Genomic DNA, 23,208 nt, shown 5'->3' with positions numbered 1-23,208 from the left:
CAGATACTTCTAGGGCCTAACACAGGGCTCTCAGGAGGAATGCCAGGGGCTCTACCCTCACTTCCTGGAAAGATCTAGATTGTTACTGCTGTTTGAGCTGTCTCGGTGGGATAAGTTTGAAATTCAAGTGTTTGAACTGCTGATTATTTGGATTTTTTTTTTTTTTAACTTTGGCACATTGATCTATCTAAACCTGGTGGGGAGAATTCTCCTCACATTGTCTCATGGAAAGACTCAACTTGCAACTGTGCCCTCCACACTATCCTTACTTCTGTCTTCACTCTGATACCAGAGTGTAGCCATGCAGACGGTTATTCCTGCTCTGGCCACCCCACTCCTTTCACCAAATTGCTCCTAACTAGAAGATGTCACTTTCCCCTTGTGGGTAGGAACCGATGCCAGTGGGAGGGATGTGCCCCTGACCATTAACGACTGCCTTTTTTATTTTTATTTTTTTTTAAAGAATGGAGCTGTTGGGGAGGGACATGCACGCAATGTGAAAGACAAAATGCATTACACCTGTAGTGTAAAGCGGCCACTATGAATCCCTATGTATGAGAGGAGGGAGGCTGGCTGCAGCTTCAGCCACAGAATGGGGACTGTGGAAGACAGATCAGGAGTTCATTTCCCCTGCACAGTTTGGTTGTTAGACCTGTGTGTGTGTTTAAAAAAAACAGAAGTCAGTGCTCACTTTTTGTATTTAAATATTAAAAATGATTCCAACTGAAAAAAAAAGAAAAAGAATAGAGAGGAGGACCAAATGTCCTGAATGCTTTCCAGAGAAATATAATGTTCCCAGGCCAGGACACTCTGATTTCAGTGGGTACACACGCAGGGCCCTGGCTGAAACTGTAATCACTTCAGCATTTCCAGAATCTGTTGCCTTCTTTGGGGAACTATGGCTGAAGGATTTTGAAACTCTGGTACTCGAGTTTCAGAATCAGTACTTAGAAGATAATATTGTGAAAAATGATTAATGTTTTGAAGCCAGTTCTAAAACAATACTATCCAAGAATTAAGTTTGGGTAGATGGAGAGATCTGAGACTGTATCTTATTTCATGTTTATATTTAACACGCTACATTGACTTTATTTGATATATTTCTGATGAGATGAATTGAAAAATGTGCATATGTATTACAAGAATTTCTCTCTTCTCTCCTGACTCAAGTGGGTTGTTAACCTCAATCTTACCAAAGGAGGCACTGAGAAACCATATAATTTACCCAAATGTGGCATCTAAGAAGCAGCAAAAACAGAACTTAAGCATAGGCAGATTGACTTCAAACCTTCTGCTCATAACTCAGTGTACTTTATGCTTTTGATGTAGCCTGTTATTTTTTTTTTTTTTTTTTTTTTTTTTTTTTGAGACGGAGTCTTGCTCTGTCGCCCGGGCTGGAGTGCAGTGGCGGGAACTCAGCTCACTGCAAGCTCCACCTCCCGGGTTTACGCCATTCTCCTGCCTCAGCCTCCCGAGTAGCTGGGACTACAGGCGCCCGCCACCTCGCCCGGCTAGCTTTTGTATTTTTTAGTAGAGACGGGGTTTCACCGTGTTAGCCAGGATGGTCTCGATCTCCTGACCTCGTGATCTGCCCGTCTCGGCCTCCCAAAGTGCTGGGATTACAGGCTTGAGCCACCGCGCCCGGCCTGATGTAGCCTGTTATTACTAGTACAAGTACTAGTGCTGCTACATAAGCCCCACACAGTACTCATTAGTTTAGCAGTTATTTTATACTTTGGGCTTATTTTGAACTTGTAAGAAACAAAACCTCCAGGTCTCTTTTTGTACAAGTCTTAAATCTCTGATCTTTTGGGCATAGACGTGATTAGGATCACAGGTGTTGAAATCAAAACATCTGGATACACCTTCAGTTTTTAGTCATCTATGCATGCCTGTATTGCAGAAGTGGTCTCTCTTTGTGCTCCTGTTCCTCTCCCAGTGGTATCCTCCTGGGCTTATGACTCTGCTAGGCTTGTAGTAGAGGTAGATAGGGTTATCTGTTGCACTTGTCCAGACTTAGTCTTAGCCAATCCCTTTGTATCTTAGCTTCAGAGAGTAGTGCTTTCTCAATATTCGTGTTCTCCCTCTCTGTGGCAGCCAAATCTGTCTTATACTTGTAGTTTTCTTAGGTAAGGCTTTCTTCTCCTCCACTAGCTATTAATTGCATTTGATTTTAAAGTAGAATCCTGGTTTCAGAATAGTCAATGGTAAAAGTTTTTGCCTTTAACCTTCATCCAGCCTCAATTGATTTTTGCTTGTGTCCTGGCAGATGGTTTCTTACATAGAAGTAATTGGCTTTTGCCAATTACTATCTCATTCCAGAAGTTTAAATAGTAGGAGAGACTAGTCCAGAGAAGTAAGAGGGAATTTGAGCTTGTCTCCTGGAGCCATTAGTTGCCTCTTTCAGACCTATGTTGCCAAAGGGAGTTCTCTCTGATGTCCTCCTCTGCCCCCAGTCTGTCTGATGAGCACCAACTGATGCTTGGGAAGAAGAGTTTCTGAGTGAATGCCAGCCTCTTTCTGAATCTCAGACTTTTAGATATTCAAGCTAAACTGGTGCTGTAGTCCAAACTTGGCCTTTATAAATTTGTTAAAATTTTAGCTGATTTCTTCTTATCACATATATGGCCAACATCACTTTCTCTCATGAGCTGCAAAAGGTAAAACATTGTTTTAACCTGTTTCTTTTGGAAGAACTTGTTCTTTGGAATTTGGTTTACTTGATTGCTTTGAAACCTTAGCTATCTGATGGGTTCAAGAAAATTTATGACTTTGTGGGTTATCTCAATTTTTTCCTGGTTGTTAGGGTGTGATGTTCTTTGTAGCATTCTACATTCAGAAGCAAAAATCCTCAAGAAAGACCTTTTAAAATCAGATAAACTATGTGTTAATGACTGTCCTAACCAGTTGGTTAAGAGTATATGATGCTGGTTTGGCAAGATTTGTTTAGTGTTGCTTACTTACTCTTAGTGATTTCTGCATTCTTTTCCATGTGCCCATTTGCCAATGGGGTTGTTTATTTCTTGTAAAAGTTCAAGTTCCTCATAGTTTCTGGATATTAGACCTTTGTCAGATAGATTGCAGAAATTTTCACTCAATCTGTAAATTGTCTGTTCACTCTGATGATAGTTTCTTTTGTTGTGCAGAAGCTCTTTAGCTTAATTAGTTCCCATTTATGAATTTTTGCTTTTGTTGCAATTGCTTTTGAAGTTTTTGTCATGAAATCTTTGCCTGTACCTATATTTTGAATGGTATTACCTAGATTTTCTTCTAGGATTTTTATAGTTTTGGGTTTTACGTTTAAGTCTTTAATCCACACTGAGTTAATTTTTGCATAAAGTGTAAGAACAGGGTCCAGTTTCAATTTTCTGCATATGGCTAGCCAGTTTTCACAGCACCATTTATTGAATAGGGAATCCCTTCCCCATTGCTTGTTTTTGTCAGGTTTGTCAAAGATCAGGTGGACATAGATGTGTGGTGTACTTTCTGAGATCTCTATTCTGTTTCATTGGTCTATGTGTCTGNCACTGAGTTAATTTTTGCATAAAGTGTAAGAACAGGGTCCAGTTTCAATTTTCTGCATATGGCTAGCCAGTTTTCACAGCACCATTTATTGAATAGGGAATCCCTTCCCCATTGCTTGTTTTTGTCAGGTTTGTCAAAGATCAGGTGGACATAGATGTGTGGTGTACTTTCTGAGATCTCTATTCTGTTTCATTGGTCTATGTGTCTGTTTTTGTACCAGTACCATGCTGTTTTGGTTACTGTAGACTTGTAGTATAGTTTGAAGTCAGGTAACCTGATGCCTCCAGCTTTGTTCTTTTTGCTTAGGATTGTCTTGGCTATGTGGACTCTTTTTTTTTTTTTTTTTTTTTTTTTTTTGGTACCATATGAATTTTAAAGTAGTTTTTTCTAATTTTATGAAGAATGTCAATGGCAGTTTAATGGGAATAGCATTGGATCTATAAATTACTTTGGGCAGTATGGGCATTTTCACAATATTGATTCTTCCTATCCACGAGCATGCATGGAATGTTTTTCCATTTGTTTGTGTCCTCTCTTATTTCCTTGAGCAGAGTTTTGTAATTCTCCTTGAAGAGATTTTTCACTTCCCTTATTAGCTGTATTCTTAAATATTTTATTCTCTTTGTAGCAATTGTGAATGGGAGTTTGTGATTTGGCTTTCTACTTGTCTATTGTTGGTGTATAGGAATGCTTTTGATTTTTGCACATTGATTTTGCATCCTGAGACTTTGCTGAAGTTGCTTATTAGGTTAAGAAGCTTTTGGGCTGAGATGATGGGGTTTTCTAGGTATAGGATCACGCCATCTGCAAGCAGACACAGTTTGACTTCCTCCTTTCCTATCTGGACACCCTTTATTTCTTTCTCCTGCCTGATTGCCCTGGACAGCACTTCCAAGCTAGGTTTTATTGTTATACTTCACAGGGAGCCCTCTGATAACTCTAGGATTACACATCCCCAGGTGCCACTTCAGTGGAAAAAAGAACTTGCCTTTCTTTCAATAGTCTTAGCCAAATACTCTTTCTTCTCACTGGCTCGGACTGGATCATTTTTGCTTTTTAAATTTATTTGTGTGGCCGTCAGAATACCAAACTTGTCATCACAAGCCCTCTCCTGGAGTTGGGGTCAGAGTCAACTCTGCGTGAAGCACCATGGCTGCAAATAGCAAAGGGTGTGGTTTGCCAGAAGAATATTGGGGTATTGGATACTGTTACTTGGAGTGAGAAAAATGGGCTGGGGTAGGCCAAACAAACAAACAAACAAACAGAATTTCCAATCTGATGGTCAATATATAATCGGTGAACTAACTGAAAAAAACAGTGTTTAAAGTTTTCAGGTCCCTGAAGGTGATTTTTTTTTGTCAGAGATAATATCTCTGTGAAATAGTCTGTGAGTGGGTTAATAATCTGTAAGAAATAATCACAGATAAATGGTCTGCGAGCAGGTTAATAATCTGTGAGAAATAATCACAGATAAATAATCTGTGAACAGATAATATCTTTGTAAAATAATCTGTGAGCAGGTAGAAAAGGCTTTTCAAAAAACATATTATTTATTTTCTGATTTTAAAAGTGAAACATGTTCAATGAATAAAATGTATAAAAGATAGAAAATTATAATGTAAAAGAAGAACCACAATGATGCCGTCGCCCACGGCAAATACCATTAGTATTTTGTTTGATATATTTACCTTCCAGTCTTATTTTGTTTGTGTTCCACCTTTTTTTTCAATTAAATTTAACATCATACTGCATGATTCTGTGTTGTTTCTCTTCATATATAATTTCGTATATTTCCCTCATGTTATTAAAATCTTAATAAACATTCTTTTAATGTCTATATAATAGTATTTAATAATTGCCCTACTGATATACATTGATTGCCTTCTATTTGGCATTACTAGTAATATTGCAGTGAACATTTCTGTGTATAAATCTTGTCTTGCGTTTTGTATAAGCTAGAAGGGTTTTTTGTTGTTGTTGTTTTCGTTTTTTTTTTTTTTTGGCAGAGAGCCTTAGTGACCTAAAATCCTACCCTTTGGAGGTCTACACATTTGTGAGGCCAGTTCGGCTTTCAATACTCCTCTCAGGAGTAAAGATCTAAGGTGGAGCTCATCTCTTCATTAGTGGCTCAGTTGTCATGAGGGATGTGGTTTTGATGCGTAGAATTGCCACATTTGCCGTTCACCATCACAGAGAAGTATGAGGAAGAACTATGTGACAGACAAGTCATGAAGCTTCTCTTTGTTCAGGGAATCTCCAAGAAAGGCAGTATGTTATTTAAAGGATCAATTCTGACCAAGCAGAACATGTTATAGGGTGAATAGGCTCCAGCAACAAACTGCGGGATTTCATATTTCATTTCAGAAATTTCCCATGTACTTTCTCCCTGCTGTTCCTACCCTATGAGGAATAAATAAAAGTGAAAATTCCTATTACCTTGGTGTCAGATTCTATCTTCTATGGCCACAATTGCAGTACTTGTTCTTTAATAAAGGCTTGCTTGTGGAGGCTTTCAACCTTATGGGGAGATAAATCCAATTATCTTCCTTCTGAACTTTTATACAAGGTCTCAGTGCAGGTTTTGAGCTTTAATAACATTGAAATATTGCCCACAGAGTGTCCATGTGTAAAGTAAGTGGCCAACTGAAAATAGCAAAAAAATATGCAAATATGCCTAATAATAATAATAGTTAACATTTATTGACTAATTACTAAGTCCTATACCCATGGCTAAGTGTTTTCATGTGATACTTTATTTTCAATTCACAATAACCCCATTAAGTAGGCACTATCACTACAGGTGCAAAGACTAAATGTTTCTGTTGTATTCCATGTGAGCAGGTATATGCAAACCCATCTCCAAAGGCTCAGGGTGCTGAGAGGCTGAAGAAAGAAGCTGACAAATCCGGTTTCTCAGAAAGAAATATTTAATAGGGACTTAGGCACAGAAGCGATGTCTTAGGCAGCTGTGAGATAGTGGATTCTTGAGCCCTCCAGAAAGTATTCTTTATCCAGCCAGCTTTTAGGGTAGAGCATGTATCTTGTCTCAGACCATTTTGTGAAACTCATGGCCACTAGGGAAGTTAGATAAGCATCTTTATGAGAAATTGTCCATGCCACAGGCATAGTTTGTTGACCTTGCTACAGGAACGCCTTGGTAGATAGGAGTCAAACTGCCCACTGTGGTGGTTTCGCTTCAAGATGGTGTTACTCTTGCCATGAACAGGTTGTGTTCATGCATGTCGTTTCTTGATGGCAGGGGTCTGCAAACTATGGTTCGTGGGGAAATATGACCCACTGACTGCTTTTGTAAAATTTCGTTGAAAAATAGCCACCTTTGGCTGGGCACAATGGCTCACGGCTGTAATCCCAGCACTTTGGGAGGCGGATCACCTGAGGTTGGGAGTTCCAGACTAGCCTGATCAACATGGAGAAACCCTGTCTCTACTAAAAACACAAAATTAGCTGGGTGTGGTGGTGCATGCCTGTAATCACAGCTACTCAGGAGGCTGAGGCAGGAGACTCACTTGAACCTGGCAGGCGGAGGAGGCGTTGCTCCAGCCTAGGGCACAAGACTGAAACTCCATCTCAAAAAAAAAAAAAAAAAAAAAAAAAGAAGGAAAAGAAAAAGAAAGAAAGAAAAATAGCCACCTACATTTGTTTGCATATTGCTTCTGCCTGCTTTTGCAGTAGATCAGAGTAGTTGTGAGAGACAATATGGCCCACAAAGCTTAAAATATTTTCTATCTGGCACATTACAGAAAATGTTGATTCCTGCTCCATTTCCTTTTTGGTCTCATATTGTTAATATTGTTATTATTATTATTAACCTTTCCTTTATTGCCGCTAGTAAAATGTTACTTATTAGAATTGTCCAAGAGCTTTCCTCCACGAGCGCTGAAAGGGCCTGGGCTGAGTGGCATTTCAGGATTTGCACAAGCTGTCAGTGAAGTCAATAGATATTTACAAGCTGCTATGGCCCTGTTTAAAGCCTAGGTTTTTGGTGTTTTTTTTAATGTGTGGATTTTTCCGTTAACAATTAATTTTGTGTGATGAGCTTTCCCTTGCCTGCTCTCTATTTTTTCCATCTCCAAATAGATGTAGAGCTGTAGGATCTGTCTGATTTGGTTACTCACCTGTCTTCATTTTGAGGTCATGTGGACCCTTACCTAACCAGTATAAACATTTTTGTCTGGACCTGTAAGAAGTTTCACTTGCTGGAAATAGTGCAGCCATTTATAACCAAGAGCCAATGGATCCTTAGGCTTTCAAAAGTGTTGAGTTTCAGATATAAAAAATCACTTGGAGATACCTACTCCAGCTCATTTATTTCTTAAAAAAGATATTTGGAGATCCACATGCAGTTGTAAGAAATAATACAGGGAGATTCGGAGTACCCTTCACCCAGTTTCCCCCATTGGCAATGTCTTGCAAAACTACATACAATATCACAATCTGGACAGTGACATTAATACAGTCAAGACACAATGTTTCCATCATCACGAGGAAACTTCATTTTGTTTTTTTATAGCTACATCTCTTTCCTTGCCACCTGTATCTCCTTCTTAAGTCCCAATAACCATCTACTTTCTATTTCTATAATTTTGTTGTTTCAAGAATGTTGCATAGGCCAGGCGAGGTGGCTCAAGCCTGTAATCCCAGCACTTTGGGAGGCCGAGATGGGCGGATCACGAGGCCAGGAGATCGAGACTATCCTGGCTAACATGGTGAAACCCCATCTCTACTAAAAAATACAAAAAACTAGCCGGACGAGGTGGTGGGCGCCTGTCGTCTCAGCTACTTGGGAGGCTGAGGCAGGAGAATGGCGTAAACCCAGGAGGTGGAGCTTGCAGTGAGCTGAGATCCGGCCACTGCACTCCAGCCTGGGCGACAGAGCGAGACTCCGTCTCAAAAATAAAATAAAATGAAATAAAAAGAATGTTGCATAAATGTAATTGTACAGTATGTAACCTTTAACGTTGGCTTTTTTTTTTTTTTTCCTGGCCCATCATAATCCTTTGGAAATTGATCTGGGTTGTTTTGTGTATGGATAGTCTGTTCCTTTTCAGTATTCCATCGTGCTGTGGTTGATTTAACCATTCACTCATTGCAGGACATCTTCTCGGCTGTTTCCAGGTGTGGTTTACAGACGTTTCTCTCATTCAGTAGTTTTTCTTTTCCTCTTCTCAGTAGGCTCTTTCACAAAGCAAAGTTTTAATTTTGACAAAGTTCAATTTGTCAATTTTTCCTTTTATGGATAACACTTTTCGTGTCTTTTGACCCTAAGATGTTTTCAAGTCTGGGAACTCTTTGCCTAGCCGTACATCCTGAGATTTTCTCCAACATTTTTTCTTAAAGTTTTATGTTTTATATTTAAATGTGTGATCCATTATGAGTTAATATTTCTGTAAGATATAAGACTTGCGTTGAGGGTATTTTTACCTATGGATATCCAATTGCTTGATCACCATTTGTTGAAAAGTCTATTTTTTCTTGCTTTTGCATATGTGTCAAAAATCAGTTGGGTGTATCTGTGTATGTCTGTTTCTCAGTTTTCTCTTCTACTCCATTAGTCTATGTGCCAATGCCATATAGTCTGGATTATGGTATAGTTATGTGGTAAGTATTGAAATCAAATGGACTGATTGTTTTCACTTTGTTCTTTTTCAAAACTGTCTGAGCTATTATAGTTTATTGACTTTTTAATATAAATTTCAGGATTATCCTGTTTATATACAGAAAAATCTTACTGGGATTTTGATAGATATTGCATTGAATCTGGATATCAATTTGACAAAAATTAAAATCTTTACTATGTTGAGCTTTCCAAACCATAAACATGGTATCTCTCTCTGTTTGTTTAGATCTTCCTTCATTTTTTTCATAAGCTTTTATAGTTTTGGCATATAAGTTCTGTAGGTGTTTTGCTAAATTTACATGCATTTCATTTCTTTTGAGTGATTGTAGTCATACTTTAAATTTCAGTACCCATATGTTTACTACCAGGATATAGAAATACAATTAAGTTTTGTATGTCCATGTCATATCCTGTGACTGCTAAAATCACTCATTAATTCTAGGAGATTGGTTTTGGTAGATTTTGGGGTATTTTCTACAGAGAAATGATATTATATGTAAACAGAGTAAGTTTTATTTCTGTATGCCTTTTATTTCCTTTTCTCGTCTAACCTTAAATTCTAGAACAATGTTGAGTAAGAGTGGTGAGAGTGGACATTCTTGTCTTGTTCCTCATATTATGGGGAATAAATTCAGTTTTTCACCATTACATATGTTACTGTAAGTTTTTAAAAATGCTCCTTATTAAGTTGACAAAATTCTCTTATTCATATTTTAAGAGTTTTAAAATCATGACTGGGTATGAATTTTGTCAAATGTTTTTTCTACTTTGGTATCATGTGATTTTTTTCTTCTTTAGTCTGTTAACATGATGGTCTGCTAAATCAATGATGATTAATTTTTCTGTGTGTGTGGTTGGAGCAGCTTTGCATCCCTGAATTAAACCCTACTTAGTAATGGCATATAAGTGTTTTCACATGTTGCTGAATTATATTTGCTAAGTATTTTGTTAAGGAAATTTGCTTCTATATTCCTGATGGATGTTGGTCTATACTTTTTGTTTTTTTCACTGTCTTTGTCTTATTTTGTTATCAGAATAATGCTAGCTTCATAAACTGAACTGGAAAATAGTCCATCCTCTTCTACTTTCTGGAGGAGATTGCATAGTAATAATATTATTTTTTCTTTCAATACTTGGTAGACTTTGTTTTCAGTGGAACTATCTGGGCCCAGAGATTTCTTCTTTGAAAATTTAGGAAGTACAAATTCAGTTTTCTTAAGAGTAATAGGATTAATCAGATTATCTATTTCATGTTGAGTGGGGGTTGTAATAGTTTGTGTTTTTCAAGCAATTGGTTTATTTCATCTGAGTTGTCAAATTTATATGTGTAGAGTTGTTCATGATCTTTGCTTATTCTTTTCTTGTTTTTAAATTATATAATATTGGTGATTCGTCTCTTCTCTCTTTTTTTTCTCAGTCTTGCCAGTAGTTTGTCAATATTACTGATCTTTTTAAAGATCAGTTTGATTTTCTATTCACAGTTGCATTGATTTCTGTTTTTATCTTTATTATTTTCTTTGTTCTGCTCACCTTGGGCTATTTTGCTCTTCTTCTAGGTTCTTGAGAGGGAAACTTAGATTATTGTATTGGAAACTTCATTTTTTCTAATATATGCAGTTAGTGCTATAAATTTCAGTTTTAGCACTGCTTTGGGTGTATTATACAAATTTTGATATACTGTGCCTTTGTTTTCATTCAGTTTAATGTATTTTTTTTTTGTTTATTTTCTTGAGACCTCCCGTTTGACCCATGAATTATTCAAAAGTGTGTTGTTTAGTTTCCAGTGGTTTGGAGAGTTTCTTGTTAAATTTTTGTTGTTGATTTCCAGTTTTATTCTGGTTGGAGAAGATGTTATATGACCTTAATTGATTCTTTTAAATTAGTTGAGGTCTGCTTTGTGGCCCAGGATATGGTCCATCTTAATGTATGTTCCATGAGAACTTGAAAACACTGTATGTTCTGTTATTGTTGGCTAGATTGTTCAATAAATATCAATGAAGTTCTGTTGGTTGATGATGTTCTTTACATCTTGTATATCCTTGTTAATTTTCTGCTTAGTCGTTCTATGAATTATTGAGAGAGGGATGTTGACGTCTTTGGCTTTCAGCTGGGTGTGGTGGCTCATACCTGTAATTCCAGCACTTTGGGAGGCTGAGGCAGGTGGATCACTTGTGGTCAGGAGTTCGAAATCATCCTGGCTAACATGGAGAAACCCCATCTCTACTAAAAATACAAAAATTGGCCAGGCATGGTGGCAGACACCTGTAGTCCCAACTGTTCAGGAGGCTGAGGCAGGGCAATCGATTGAACCTGGGAGGCAGAGGTTGCAGTGAGCTGAGATTGCACCATTGCACTCCAGCCTGGACGTGAGACAGAGTGAGACTCTGTCTCAAAAAAAAAAGATAATAATAAATGGATTTGCCAATTTCTCTTTTCAGTTCTAGCAGTTTCTGGTATATATATACACACACACATATATATAGATATACATATCTATGTATTCATAGATAGATATATACATATGTGTATATATATATCTATTATGTATATCTATATCTATATATAAACATATTTGCTCACGGACTTGTTTGGTGCATACGCACTTAGGATTTCCATATTTTCTTGTTGGATTAAAACTTTTTAATGTTATGTAATGCCCTTCTCTGTTTCTGGTAAATTTCTTTACTCTGAAGTCCATTTATCTGATAATATGGCCACTCCTTTTTTCTCTCGACTAATGTTTAGCTGATACACCTTTTTACATCTTTTAATTTCAACCTGCCTAAATTGTTATATTTGAAGTAAATTTCTTACAGTCAGCATACAGTTGAATCATATATTTAAATCCATAGTGATGATCACTGTCTTTTAATTGATATACTTACTCCACTTACACTGAATGTGATATGTTAGGCATTATGTCTACAATTTTATTTTTTGTTTAGTGTTTGCTCTGTTATTTTCCCTGCGTTTTCTTTTCTTTTCTTCCTATGAGTTACTTGAACAGTTTTAGAATTCCATTTTGATATTTGTATAGCGTTTTGAGTGAATCTTTTGTATTGCTGTTTTGGTGGTTACTCCAAGTATGACATTTTATATACACATAACTTATCACAGTTTACTAGTGTTATCTCTTTACAAGATTGAGGAAGTTTAGAAAACTTAACAACCTTTTTATCATTTTACTCTCCTTTATTATATAATTGCCTTCAATGTTCTGCATATATTTAGAACCATACCCAATAGTGTTATAATTTTTGCTTCAAACATAATTTAGGAAACATAAGAGGAAAAGAAAAGCCTATTGCATTTATTTTCATTTTGTTTATTATGTTCTCTCTTTCTTCTTGATATTCCAAGGTTTCTTCTCTTATTTGGTTGGTGTGCTGGCAACAAATTTTTTTTTAAGTTTTCCTTCATCTGAGAATGTCTTCATTTCGCTTCATTTCTGAAGGATATTTTCACCAGATATGGGATTCTGCATTGACGGTTTTCTTTTAGCACTCTGAATGTGTCATGCCACTTCCTTCTAGCCTTCATGGTTTTCAATGAGAAATCTGCAGTCATTCAAACTGGTTTTCTCCATATAGGTAGGTATCATCACTCTTTGGCTGCTTTTAACCTTTTTTTTGTCTTTATTTCTTACGGGTTTGACTATTGTACCTTCTTTTTGTACATTTCTTTAGGTTTGTTCTGTTTGGGGTTGACTCATCTCAAATTTGTAGGTTTAGGACTTTACCAAATTTGAGATGTTTTCAGCCATTATTTCTTTAAGTTTTTTAGTCATTTCCTCTCTCCCCTCTCCTTCTAGGATTCCAATGACATGATAATCAGATCTCTTGTCATAGTCTCACAGATCTCTGAGGTGCTGTTTAAATTTTTAAAGGCTACTTTATCTCTGTTGTTCATATTGGAGAACTATTTTTGTTCTATTTTTCATTTTACTGATTGTTTTCTCTTTCCCTCTATTTCACTATTGAGTCCATTCACTGAGTTTTAAAATTTCAAGTAGTGTATTATTTAGTTCTAACATGTTCTTTTGGTTTTACATATCTTCTATTACTTTTCTGAGATATTCTTTTTTTTTCCATTTAAGTGTGCATGTCATTGCTATAGTAGTTTTATAATGGCTGCTTTAAAATCCTTATCAGATAATTCTACATCTCTCTGTTACCTTGGTGTTGGCATCTATTGATTGCCTTTTTTCTTTCAGTTTGAGATCCTCCTGGTTATTGACATATGAGTAATTTTAAACAAAACTTGAAACTTTTGGGTTTTGTGTTATGAATCTTATTTAAAACTTAATGTCATCGTTAGCTTCTGTTGACATCACTTCAATCAGGGAAGAATATGGCACTGCCTCATCACTCCCAGTTGGTAGAAGTCCAGGTGGCCTACTCAACCTCCATGAATACTTGAAGATGACAAGGGGTCCTTATTACTGGTGGATAAAGGTAGGAGTTCAAACTTTCCATTGGTTTTCCACCAATACCTCTCTAGCTTTAAGAATTAGGAATGCCTCACTAATGTTCCCCCGATGGTTTCCACTAATTAAATGAAAAAGAGTAGTTAGGAAAGTTCTGACTCTCTACTGGGCTTCCTCTGACAACATCCCTTCCAGCATGGAGATGGAGAGGAGTCTTGTTAATGCTGGTTGGGGTAGAGGCCCAGACTCCACGTGGTCTCCACTGATACCACAGGGAGTAGGGTGTTCATTGCCATTTGGTAGGGATGAAAGTCCCAGCTTTATACTTGACCTTCGCTAACACTATCCCTGCAGGGAGGTTGAAGGACCTCATTACAGTCTGGTGAGGATGGAAGTTTAGGCACCCCATTTGGTCTTTGCTGGTTAGGTGGGACCAGGTCATGCTTTTTCTGTGGTGTTTACCTACAGGAGAGTGGTTATTGTCTTAAAGTTTTCTGTCTTATTCAGCCGTCCCTTTTCTGGACTTTTGGCTAGAGAGAGTCGGCTTTTTGTGTGGCGTTTGGTTTCTTCCTTTTTTTTTTTGGTCTACTTCTGTTTCTGGATGGCCAACTTCTTCTGCTCCAAGCCTGGGATGTACGAAACAGAACAAAAATTCAGGAAACTTTCCACTATGTCATTCATTGCTTTTTTAATTTTTAATTTTTTAGAGCAACATATGCTGGCAAAATATATCATTCATTTCTTAATTCCTAGAATCTCTGGCCTGTCTGCCTTCTCTCTCCTGTTCTAAGCCTTCTTATGTCTGTTTTCTGTATAAATTCCATGGATTTCAGTTGAAGTCATTGAAAGAAATTGGAAAAAGTAAGTCTACTACTTGTTTCCAGAGTAGAAATCTTATTTATTTACTTAACAAATGTATATATTTGAGAGATGAGGTCTTGCTATTTAGCTCAGGCTGCTCTTGAACTGTTGGCCTCAAGCAATCTTCCCTCTTGGCCTCTCAAAGTGCTGAGAGATACCAAAACATTTTCTTTTTTACCTTATTTAAAATATTTCTTTATTTTTATTTGTAAAGTTTTGAAAGCACAGAAAAGTATCAGGAAATAAATAAACATGACTCATGGTTCTATCATTGTTAATATTTGGAATATTTTCTTCAAGTTTTTTCTTATACACTTTTTTTCTACGTGATTGGACTCAAACTATAAATGCCTTTGTTCACCTTGACACAGTATTTCCTTATGCCATTAAAATTTATTAACATTAATTTGTTGGTTGAATACTATTCCATTTTGAGAAGCTGTCATGATTTACTTAACTACTCCCTTGGTGTCAGACAGTTGAGTTTGTTCTGATGCATGTTTATGATTTACTCTTTTATATAAAAATGTCTACAGAATTTTCATTTCAGATTATTTTCTTAAGATAGATTCCTAGAAGTAATAATTGCATTACTGCATCAAAAAGTATGAACACTTTTAAGGCTCTTGATGGTAAATGTGCCGAACTGCTTTCCAGAAAGTCTGTGCCACTTTATGAATGATTCTATCAATTTTGTACAAGAATGCCCTTGTAACTGCCCTCTGGTCAGCTTTCAGCACTTGCCAAAGATCTTGACCAATTTAGTACATAAAAATGGCATCTTGTTTTTAGCTTTCCCTTCAAGCTTATTCAACATCAATCAAAGTTTGGTGTAATTCAGTTTGTTGGGGGCCTATTATCTGTAAGTTTGCATACTAGATGCTAAAATGCCACAGTGAATAGAAAGAGGAAAAAGACATGTTGTCCCCAGGGAACTCAAAGTATAGGAATAGCATTGCCTAATAAGTACCGAACAGGTGCCATTTGTCAGGCATTATGTAAGCACTTTACATAAAACATTATTTAATTTTTACATTAGCTATTTGAAAGAAGAAGCGTTACCTGTATGAATAGTAGTCTCCTTTTCTGTATCAGTCGGCAGTTCCTAAATGCCAATGTGATAAGCATCAGCTGACACACTGAGCTGGCAATGCCCTGGTCCTCTGGCCTGACCCTCAGAAATTTGGGGTGATGACTCAGGAATCTGCTTTTAACAAGTGCCCCTGTGATTCTGATGCATATGGTTGGCAGTCTCACCTTTAGGCACATCCGTATAAATATTTATTATGGATTGGAAATAGGGGCTATATGATCATTGAGCAAGGAATTGTTTTCTCATAATGGCCAGATAACTCATTATCTAGTGGGTAAAGCTGTTTCAACTGTTTCCAGGGCTTAGTTTATGTGGGAGACTCCAGCTTTTTACACTCTTGACTTTTCAGTTACCAATAAGGAGGTTTCCCCCAAGAGAAACAGTAACTGCTGTAAAGGTAAATACATGGCAGTCACACCCAGTAAGGAGTAGCTCTGAACACATTTGGACTACGCACATTTGTACATCCGTGCAACCCCTCTTGACATATCCCCCAGCAAAGACCTTCATGTCATCCATCTTTTCTCAGCTTTAGACAATGGCCAAACCATGTCAACTGAACAAATATAATGAGTCCCTGCAGCCTGGATGCTGTTGAGATACAAAGTAGATACAACTCTGTTTTTGTCTCAAGGAGCTCACATTCTAGTGGGAGAAGCATACGTTTAATTCAGCTAACTCAACCACAAATGTTACACAGAAGACAAAGTGATCTAGGTGAATTCTATCAACATTTTCCTTCCTTCCTTCCTTCCTTCCTTCCTTCCTTCCTTCCTTCCTTCCTTCCTTCCTTCCCTTCCCTTCCCTTCCCTTCCTTCCTTTCCCTTCTTCCTTCCTTCTTTCCTTCCTTCCTTCCCCTTCCTTCCCTCCATCCCTCTATTCCTTCTTTCCTTCCTTCCTTCCTTCCTTCCTTCCTTCCTTCCTTCCTTCCTTCCTTCCTTCCTTCCTTCCTCCTTCCTTCCCCTCCCTCCCTTCCTTCCTTCCTTCCCTCCCTGCCTCCCTCCCTCACTTATTGAGCCCTTATTGTGTTCAAGTCCCTGTGCTAGGTATTAGTACACAAAGAACAGTTCTATGTCTCAGTATCTGGTGGGGACAGGGTTCAATGGGCTAGTGGTTTGACACCAGTATATGCAAGGTGCTGTGAGAACATAGAAGAAGCTACGACCCACTCCTGGACGGCTTCATTGAAAAAGTGCTAACTGAAAGGAATCTTGATGGATGAATAGAAGTTTAACAACAATTCCAGATAAGGCAAAGGAGACAATGTACAAAGGTACTGAGATGTAAAGAGACAAAACACATTCCATTTGGGGAACTGAATGTACCTTGGCAAAGCTGGAGTACAGGGTGTATATAAGTGTGTGGTGGGGTGGAACGAGGAGAACAGAGAGTTGAGGCTGAAAAGATATTGTAGGGAAGATTAGGAAGAACTTTATGTGCTGTTCTAAAGAGATGTAAAGATTTTAAGTATGCGCCTAACCATCCTGGTTTGCCTGAACTTCCTGGACGTTAGCATTGAAATCGCAACATCCTGAGAAACCCCTCAGGCAAACCAGGACAGCTGGTGACTAGTAGGTAAGTGAAATCAGATGTCTGTTTTGGGAAGATCACTCCGCAGCAGTGTGGACAACCTCAGGCAGAGATGGAACTGAACCCATTGACTCTTGCAGTGATTCTGCTGAGAATACAGGTTGAACCAAGAAGGCAGTGGTATTATGGATGGAGCAAAGGAAACCAATTTGAGAAATATCTAGAAGACAATCAATAGACCTTGGACTCATCAGCTGTTCAGGGAACGTGAGGAGAATATTATATGTGCTGCTGAAGCGAGCACAAGGAACATGGGGAGAATATTAAAGGGAATGTCCAGATTTCTGAATTGTACCACTGGGTGTGTAACTGTGGTGCTGATGGTAATTCAGACACAGAGGAGGGCGCAGGTAATGAGTTTGGTTTTGAACCTGTAACTGGTTCTGACTGAGGAGGTTTCACAAAGTTACATTTGAGTAGTACTTTTAAAGATTGCTAAAGTTTTTTTCCCTAGGAGAAAAAGCAACGAGGTTGAGACAGGATTTGAGAAACAAAAATAAAAGCAAAAACAAACAAACAAAAAACCCCACTTGGATAAAGGCACAGGGGTGAGAAAGCAGAGGGCAAGCTTCCCTAGGAACGGTGAGTAGTCATAGGACATATTCATTTTAGGTGCCACTTTGCCCAATTTGACACTGACTAAACTGAGGAAAATGAGAGAAGGGAAAGGTATTTTGTTGCTACAAATGCAGGATAAGGAAGAACAACCCAACTGGGGTGCCATGGGTGGCCCTGGAGTGCTTATAGGAGAGTTAAGATATGGGTCCCTTCCCGCTTCAAACAGAGTACTGAGCATTTGCCTAATCAGCACTGAGCAGATTTTTCTATGGGTGCTATTATATGAAAAAGATTTCAAAGCACTGTGCTAAGGAAATCTCTTGTTTGGTTTAGAGCCAAACTTAAATTGACGTAAAATTATAACTAAATTTTTATTAGAATGCAAAGTAACAAAACAAAAATAAAGCTCCTTATAAACAAAACATTTGGCTACTATGACTATTCCTCTGTGGGATAAATATAATGATTCCTAAACAAACAAATGAATAAACAAATCATGAAAAGAAAGCAGCGCTCTTGTTTTTGGGTAACATCTGAAATTGGTGGGAAGTGCCGTTATTAGTGTATCAGCACTCTTGCCCAATGACGACTGACCCTTCCATAAATCATCATCATGAAAAAGCGAAGGAGCTGGATTAAAACAAATGGCAAAATTTCAGTGATAATTATATGAGATGTCTGATATTTCACCCCTTTCTTTTGTTGTGAAATACATTCTTGTTATATGTTATATATAGTGTATATATTAGTATTATATGGTATGCCTACATAAAAGTATGTAAAATATTTATGTACAACTTAATGGATAATTATAAGTTGAACACACTAATTAACATCTAGTTTAGGAAGTAGAATAATAGAATAATGCCAAGTCAATTTTTTTTTTTTTGAAATGGAGTCTTGCTCTGTTTCCCAGGCTGGATTGCAGTGGTGTGATCTCGGCTCACTGCAACCTCCGCATCCTGGGTTCAAGCGATTCTCCTGCCTCAGCCTCCTGAGTAGCTGGGATTACAGGCATGTGCCACCACGCCTGTCTGATTTTTGTATTTTTAGTAGAGACAGGGTTTCACCATGTTAGCCAGGATGGTCTCGATCTCCTGACCTCATGATCCGCCTGCCTCAGCCTCCCAAAGTGCTGGGATTGCAGGTGTGAGCCACCGTGCCCGGCCCTGCCAAGTCAATTTTTAAAGGCCAGTTGTAGAGGATATCGGTAGATCCATTGGTGATATTTGAATATGGTTTGGGTATTAGAAGAGCTAAAACTCTCTGACCTGGAAAATGGAGACCATTGAATAAAAAAGCAGATTGTAAAATAACATGTATGGCATGGTTTCATTTTGGTAGAAGAAAAATTATATTCAATGAGTTGTTAATTGTGGTGATCTCTGGGTGTGGTAATATAAAGTTTTATTTGTATTTTATTTTCTGATTTGTAAAATGTGCATGGATTGCTTCTGTAGTAATAAAAGCTTTAAAAAATCCCCCTGAGATAACATTATAATTATCTTGCCCAGCATTTAATGTCTTGAATTTCCCCTGCATCAGCTGGGTATGGCATCCCAGGGTATTTGAAAAAGGTAAAAATTATGGTCTTCCTTATGCCCCACTATTCTCCCAAACAATTTTCCATTCTTATCAAGTCATTCATTTCCTCTTTACATATTCTAATGTCACCATTCCCACTTCTGTCCATTGGCTTAAATTCTCTAGCGTATCCAGGGCCCCTTTTCTGTCAGTTAAAACCTGAGTCATGCATCATGGCTTGATGGTGCCATCTTAAGAATTTCAAGAAACCTTCCACAAGGCTGTGCTTGAATCTAAATATACTCATAGAAATGAATCAAATAGTCTTCACACACTGGATAATTCTGATGCTCAGTTGATCAATATGGCACAGTAGTCAGAGTCACAGGGTGGCAGGCCAGCTCCCATTCCCGGGGCCAAGCATGGAGGTTCCTGCATGTGACATGCTCCTTCTCCCAGAGGACACTCTGACAGTTCTTAAGCAGGTAGTCTGCACAACATGCACCAATTTGCACAAATGGTGCAACAGAAACCATTTTTTATTTTTCTTTAAAGGAATATTGAATCCTGAGTGAGAACGACATGGACAGCTTTGAAGTGAAGGCAGGCATCTCAATGGACGAGAGTTATGACCTTAGATATGCATCTGTAAGGGGGTTGCAAGCTGTGACATGTGTGATGTTCAGAAGGTTCCTATTGCTACAAGAACTGCAGGTAGTTCTGTAGAGAAATACCTGTAGAGAGCGACTCAAGGGATCATATAATTCAACCCTCTCTCTTACAGATGGACAGACAGGCCCAGACAGGGTGTATTAGTCCAATTTCACACTGCTATACACAACTTCCCGAGACTGGATAATTTATAAAGAAAAGAGGTTTAATTGACTCACAGCTCCACATGGTCGGGGAGGCCTTGGGAAACTTATAATTGTGATGGAAGGTGAAGGGGAAGCAAGGCATGTCTTAACATGGCAGCAGGAAGGCGGGGCATGGGGGAGGGCAAGTGCCTTTTTTTTGATATGGAGCCTCACTCTGTTGCCCAGGCTGGAGTGCAGTGTCACGATCTCAGCTCACTGCAACCTCTGCCTCCTAGGCTCAAGTGATTCTTATGCCTCAGCTTCCCAAGTAGCTGGGATTACAGGCATGTGCCACCGTGCCCAGCTAATTTTTGTATTTTCAGTAGAGATGGGGTTTCACCACATTGCCCAGACTAGTCTTGAACTCCTGACCTCAGTTGATCTGCCCTCGTTGGCCCCCTAAAGTGCTGGGATTACAGGCATGAGCCACTGCACCCAGTCAGGAAGTGCCACACTTTTTTTTTTTTTTTTTTGATTATACTTTAAGTTCTAGGAAACCATCATTCTCAGCAAACTATTGCAAGAACAGAAAACCAAACACCGCATGCTCTCACTCATAGGTGGGAATTGAACAATGAAGTGCCACACTTTTAAACCATCAGATCTTGTGATAACTCACTCACTATCACAAGATAGTATAAGGGAAACTGTCCTCATGATCCAATCACCTCCCACCAGGTCCCTCCCTCCACTTGTGGTGATTACAATTCTAGATGAGATTTGGGTGGAGACACAGGGGAGCCAAACCATATCACAGGGGAAAGGGATTGTTTAACAGCAGCGGAGTTTAGATTAAATCCCAGCCTTTGCTTTTTTTGCTTTTTCCTATACCAATGGTTGCAATGCTGTGGGGTGCAACTCTTGATGTCTTAAGAGTTATTGCTACGGGTCCAACGACTCATATGACCAACAAGCATTGATGTGATCTCTATAAGTGAAAGTGGATCTCAATCATTTGAGAGTACATAGCATTTTTTTGAAGTGCCACAAAAATGTGCAAAAATTATACTCATCCTATTTAATAATGAAGTGAAACCTGTATGGTCATTGTCTAAGTCAGAAGACAGGACATTGCTATCATTCCAGAGGTTTCCCTGGAGCCCTATCTAACTGAAGCCCATCTCTTTAAAGTAAAATAACAAAGAATTTTAAAATAATAACAATATAATCTAATTCTTATATTCTTCCTTAGATGGAATCCTCACTATAAAATCTCAGCCATTCATTCACTCAGAAAATATTTGTTGGCCTACTATGTGCCAGGGATTCAGCAATCAACAAGACAAACTGAAGCTGTTCTGCTCTTTTGAAGCTTACATTCTAACAGATCGCAAAAACACAAACAAATAAGAAAAAATCAGATAGAAATAAGGGCTCATATAGATCTAAAATAGGGTGATGTGCTAGCGAGTGACTGGGTAGCTATTTTAGACTGCGTGGTCAGGGAGGCTGAGATCTGACTTATATGGAGGGGCCAAACAAGTCTGGCTATCACTGAGAGGTTATTAATCAGTCTGAAGTCTAATTTCCCCCATAATAATAACAACTTATATTTGAATAACTGTTTTACAACTGTTATCCCATTTCATTCTCATAACAGTTTTGTGAGGTAGGCATTAGTATTCTTATTTTTTAGATATGGCAGTGACTTGTAGATAATAAAATTAATAAGTGGCAGAACCAGGATTTGAACTCAAGTGCTTTGTCTTTAAATATGTTGACTTTCTCCTGTGCTACCCTGGCTTGAGTCTTTACACTGTGCAGTAAATAGGCTGCCTAGACAGGGTGGTATTCCCAGATACTGACCTCTGTATGCTGTTACTGTCTTACACCTCTCAGATTTTGAGCTGTTTTTAATTCACAATACTTCTGATACTAAATATGTGAAGTTTTTCTCTTCCTGACACCAACCAGTTCTCCAGCTCTCTGGACACCAAATGGGTGTCCTACAATTTAATTTAATCTGCCATTAACTACTCAGAGTTAGTGTCAGTCTCCATAGGTTTAAGGGCTCAGTCCCACAAGACTGTCCTCATTCAGATGCCAGTCACAAGTATGGGTTCCCAGGTTACCCACACTTCTGTCTAATTTGGCTATTAAGTTGGGAGGTTCCCATACCCCCACCCTTTCAGGTTCAATGATTTGTTAGAACTTTGGGAAACACTTTACTCATTGTCTTAGTTCATTTCATATTGCTATAATAGGATATCTGAAGCTGAGTACTTTATAAAGAAAAGAGGTTTATTTGGCTCATGATTCTGGTGACTGGAAAGTTCACAGTTGGCAGCCACATTCGGGGAGGGCTTCATGCTGCTTTGACTGGTGATGGAATGCAGAAGGGAAGTGTGTGTGAGAAAAAAAGATCATGGCAAGAGAAGAAGCAAGAAAGAGAAACTGAGGAAGCTAGTTTCTTTTTTAACAACCCACTCTTGTGGGAACTAATGAGGGAGAGAACTCATCCCTCTGAGAGGGCATTAATCTATTTGTAATGGATCTGCTCCCTTGCACCAGACCTCCACCGCTAGGTTCCACCTCCCAACACAACTGTATTGGAGGTCAGATTTCAAGATGAGTTTTGGTGGGGACAAACCACATCCAAACCACAGCACTTACCATTATTGGCTTATTATGAAGGACACAAATGAATAACCAGATGAAGCCCTACATAGGGCGAGGTCTGGAAGACTCTCGGGCACAGGAGCTTTTGTCCTCATGGAGGGAGAGTACACACTACCCTCCTGGTAAATAGTTGTGTTTGTCAACTCTGAAGCTCTGTGAATACCATCATTTAGGGGATTTTATGGAGCTTTCCCCAGGCATAATTGATTAAATTATTGGCCATTGGCAATGGAACTCAGTCTCTAGCTCTTTTCCTTTCCCTAGAGGTCAGGGGGTGAAACTGAAAGTTCCAGTGATCTAAAGATATGGTTGATTCCTCTGACCACCAGCCTCCATCCTGAAGGTCACCTCATTAGCATGAACTCGAATATGGTTGAAAGGGGGTCATTTTGATTTTTTTTTTTTTTTGAGACGGAGTTTCACTCTTGTTGCCCAGGCTGGAGTACAATGGCGCGATCTCGGCTCACTGCAACCTCCACTTCCCAGGTTCAAGTGATTCTCCTGTCTCAGCTGCCTG

At 38.5% G+C, this 23,208-nt stretch overlaps 2 protein-coding genes across 2 annotated transcripts in view; both read left to right on the top strand.

Moving 5' to 3' along the window:
* TOMM22 (translocase of outer mitochondrial membrane 22) overlaps positions 1 to 741 on the top strand; it is a 3,407-nt gene extending 2,666 nt beyond the window's left edge. The window contains exon 2 of the mRNA XM_017873454.1: positions 4 to 741. Coding sequence (XP_017728943.1) covers positions 4 to 78 — 75 coding nt within the window. The 3' untranslated portion in view covers positions 79 to 741. The remainder of the gene's footprint in view (positions 1 to 3) is intronic.
* Positions 1 to 23,208, top strand: part of ATP13A4 (ATPase 13A4) — a 161,816-nt gene that overhangs the window by 12,441 nt on the left and 126,167 nt on the right. The window lies entirely within an intron of this gene.

The sequence above is a fragment of the Rhinopithecus bieti genome, unplaced genomic scaffold (assembly GCF_001698545.2).
Source record: "Rhinopithecus bieti isolate Rb0 unplaced genomic scaffold, ASM169854v2 scaffold_5626, whole genome shotgun sequence".
NCBI classification, from domain to species: Eukaryota; Metazoa; Chordata; class Mammalia; order Primates; family Cercopithecidae; genus Rhinopithecus; species Rhinopithecus bieti.
The sequence above is the reverse complement of the archived record's forward strand: the minus strand, read 5'-3'. Positions and strand labels throughout refer to the sequence as shown.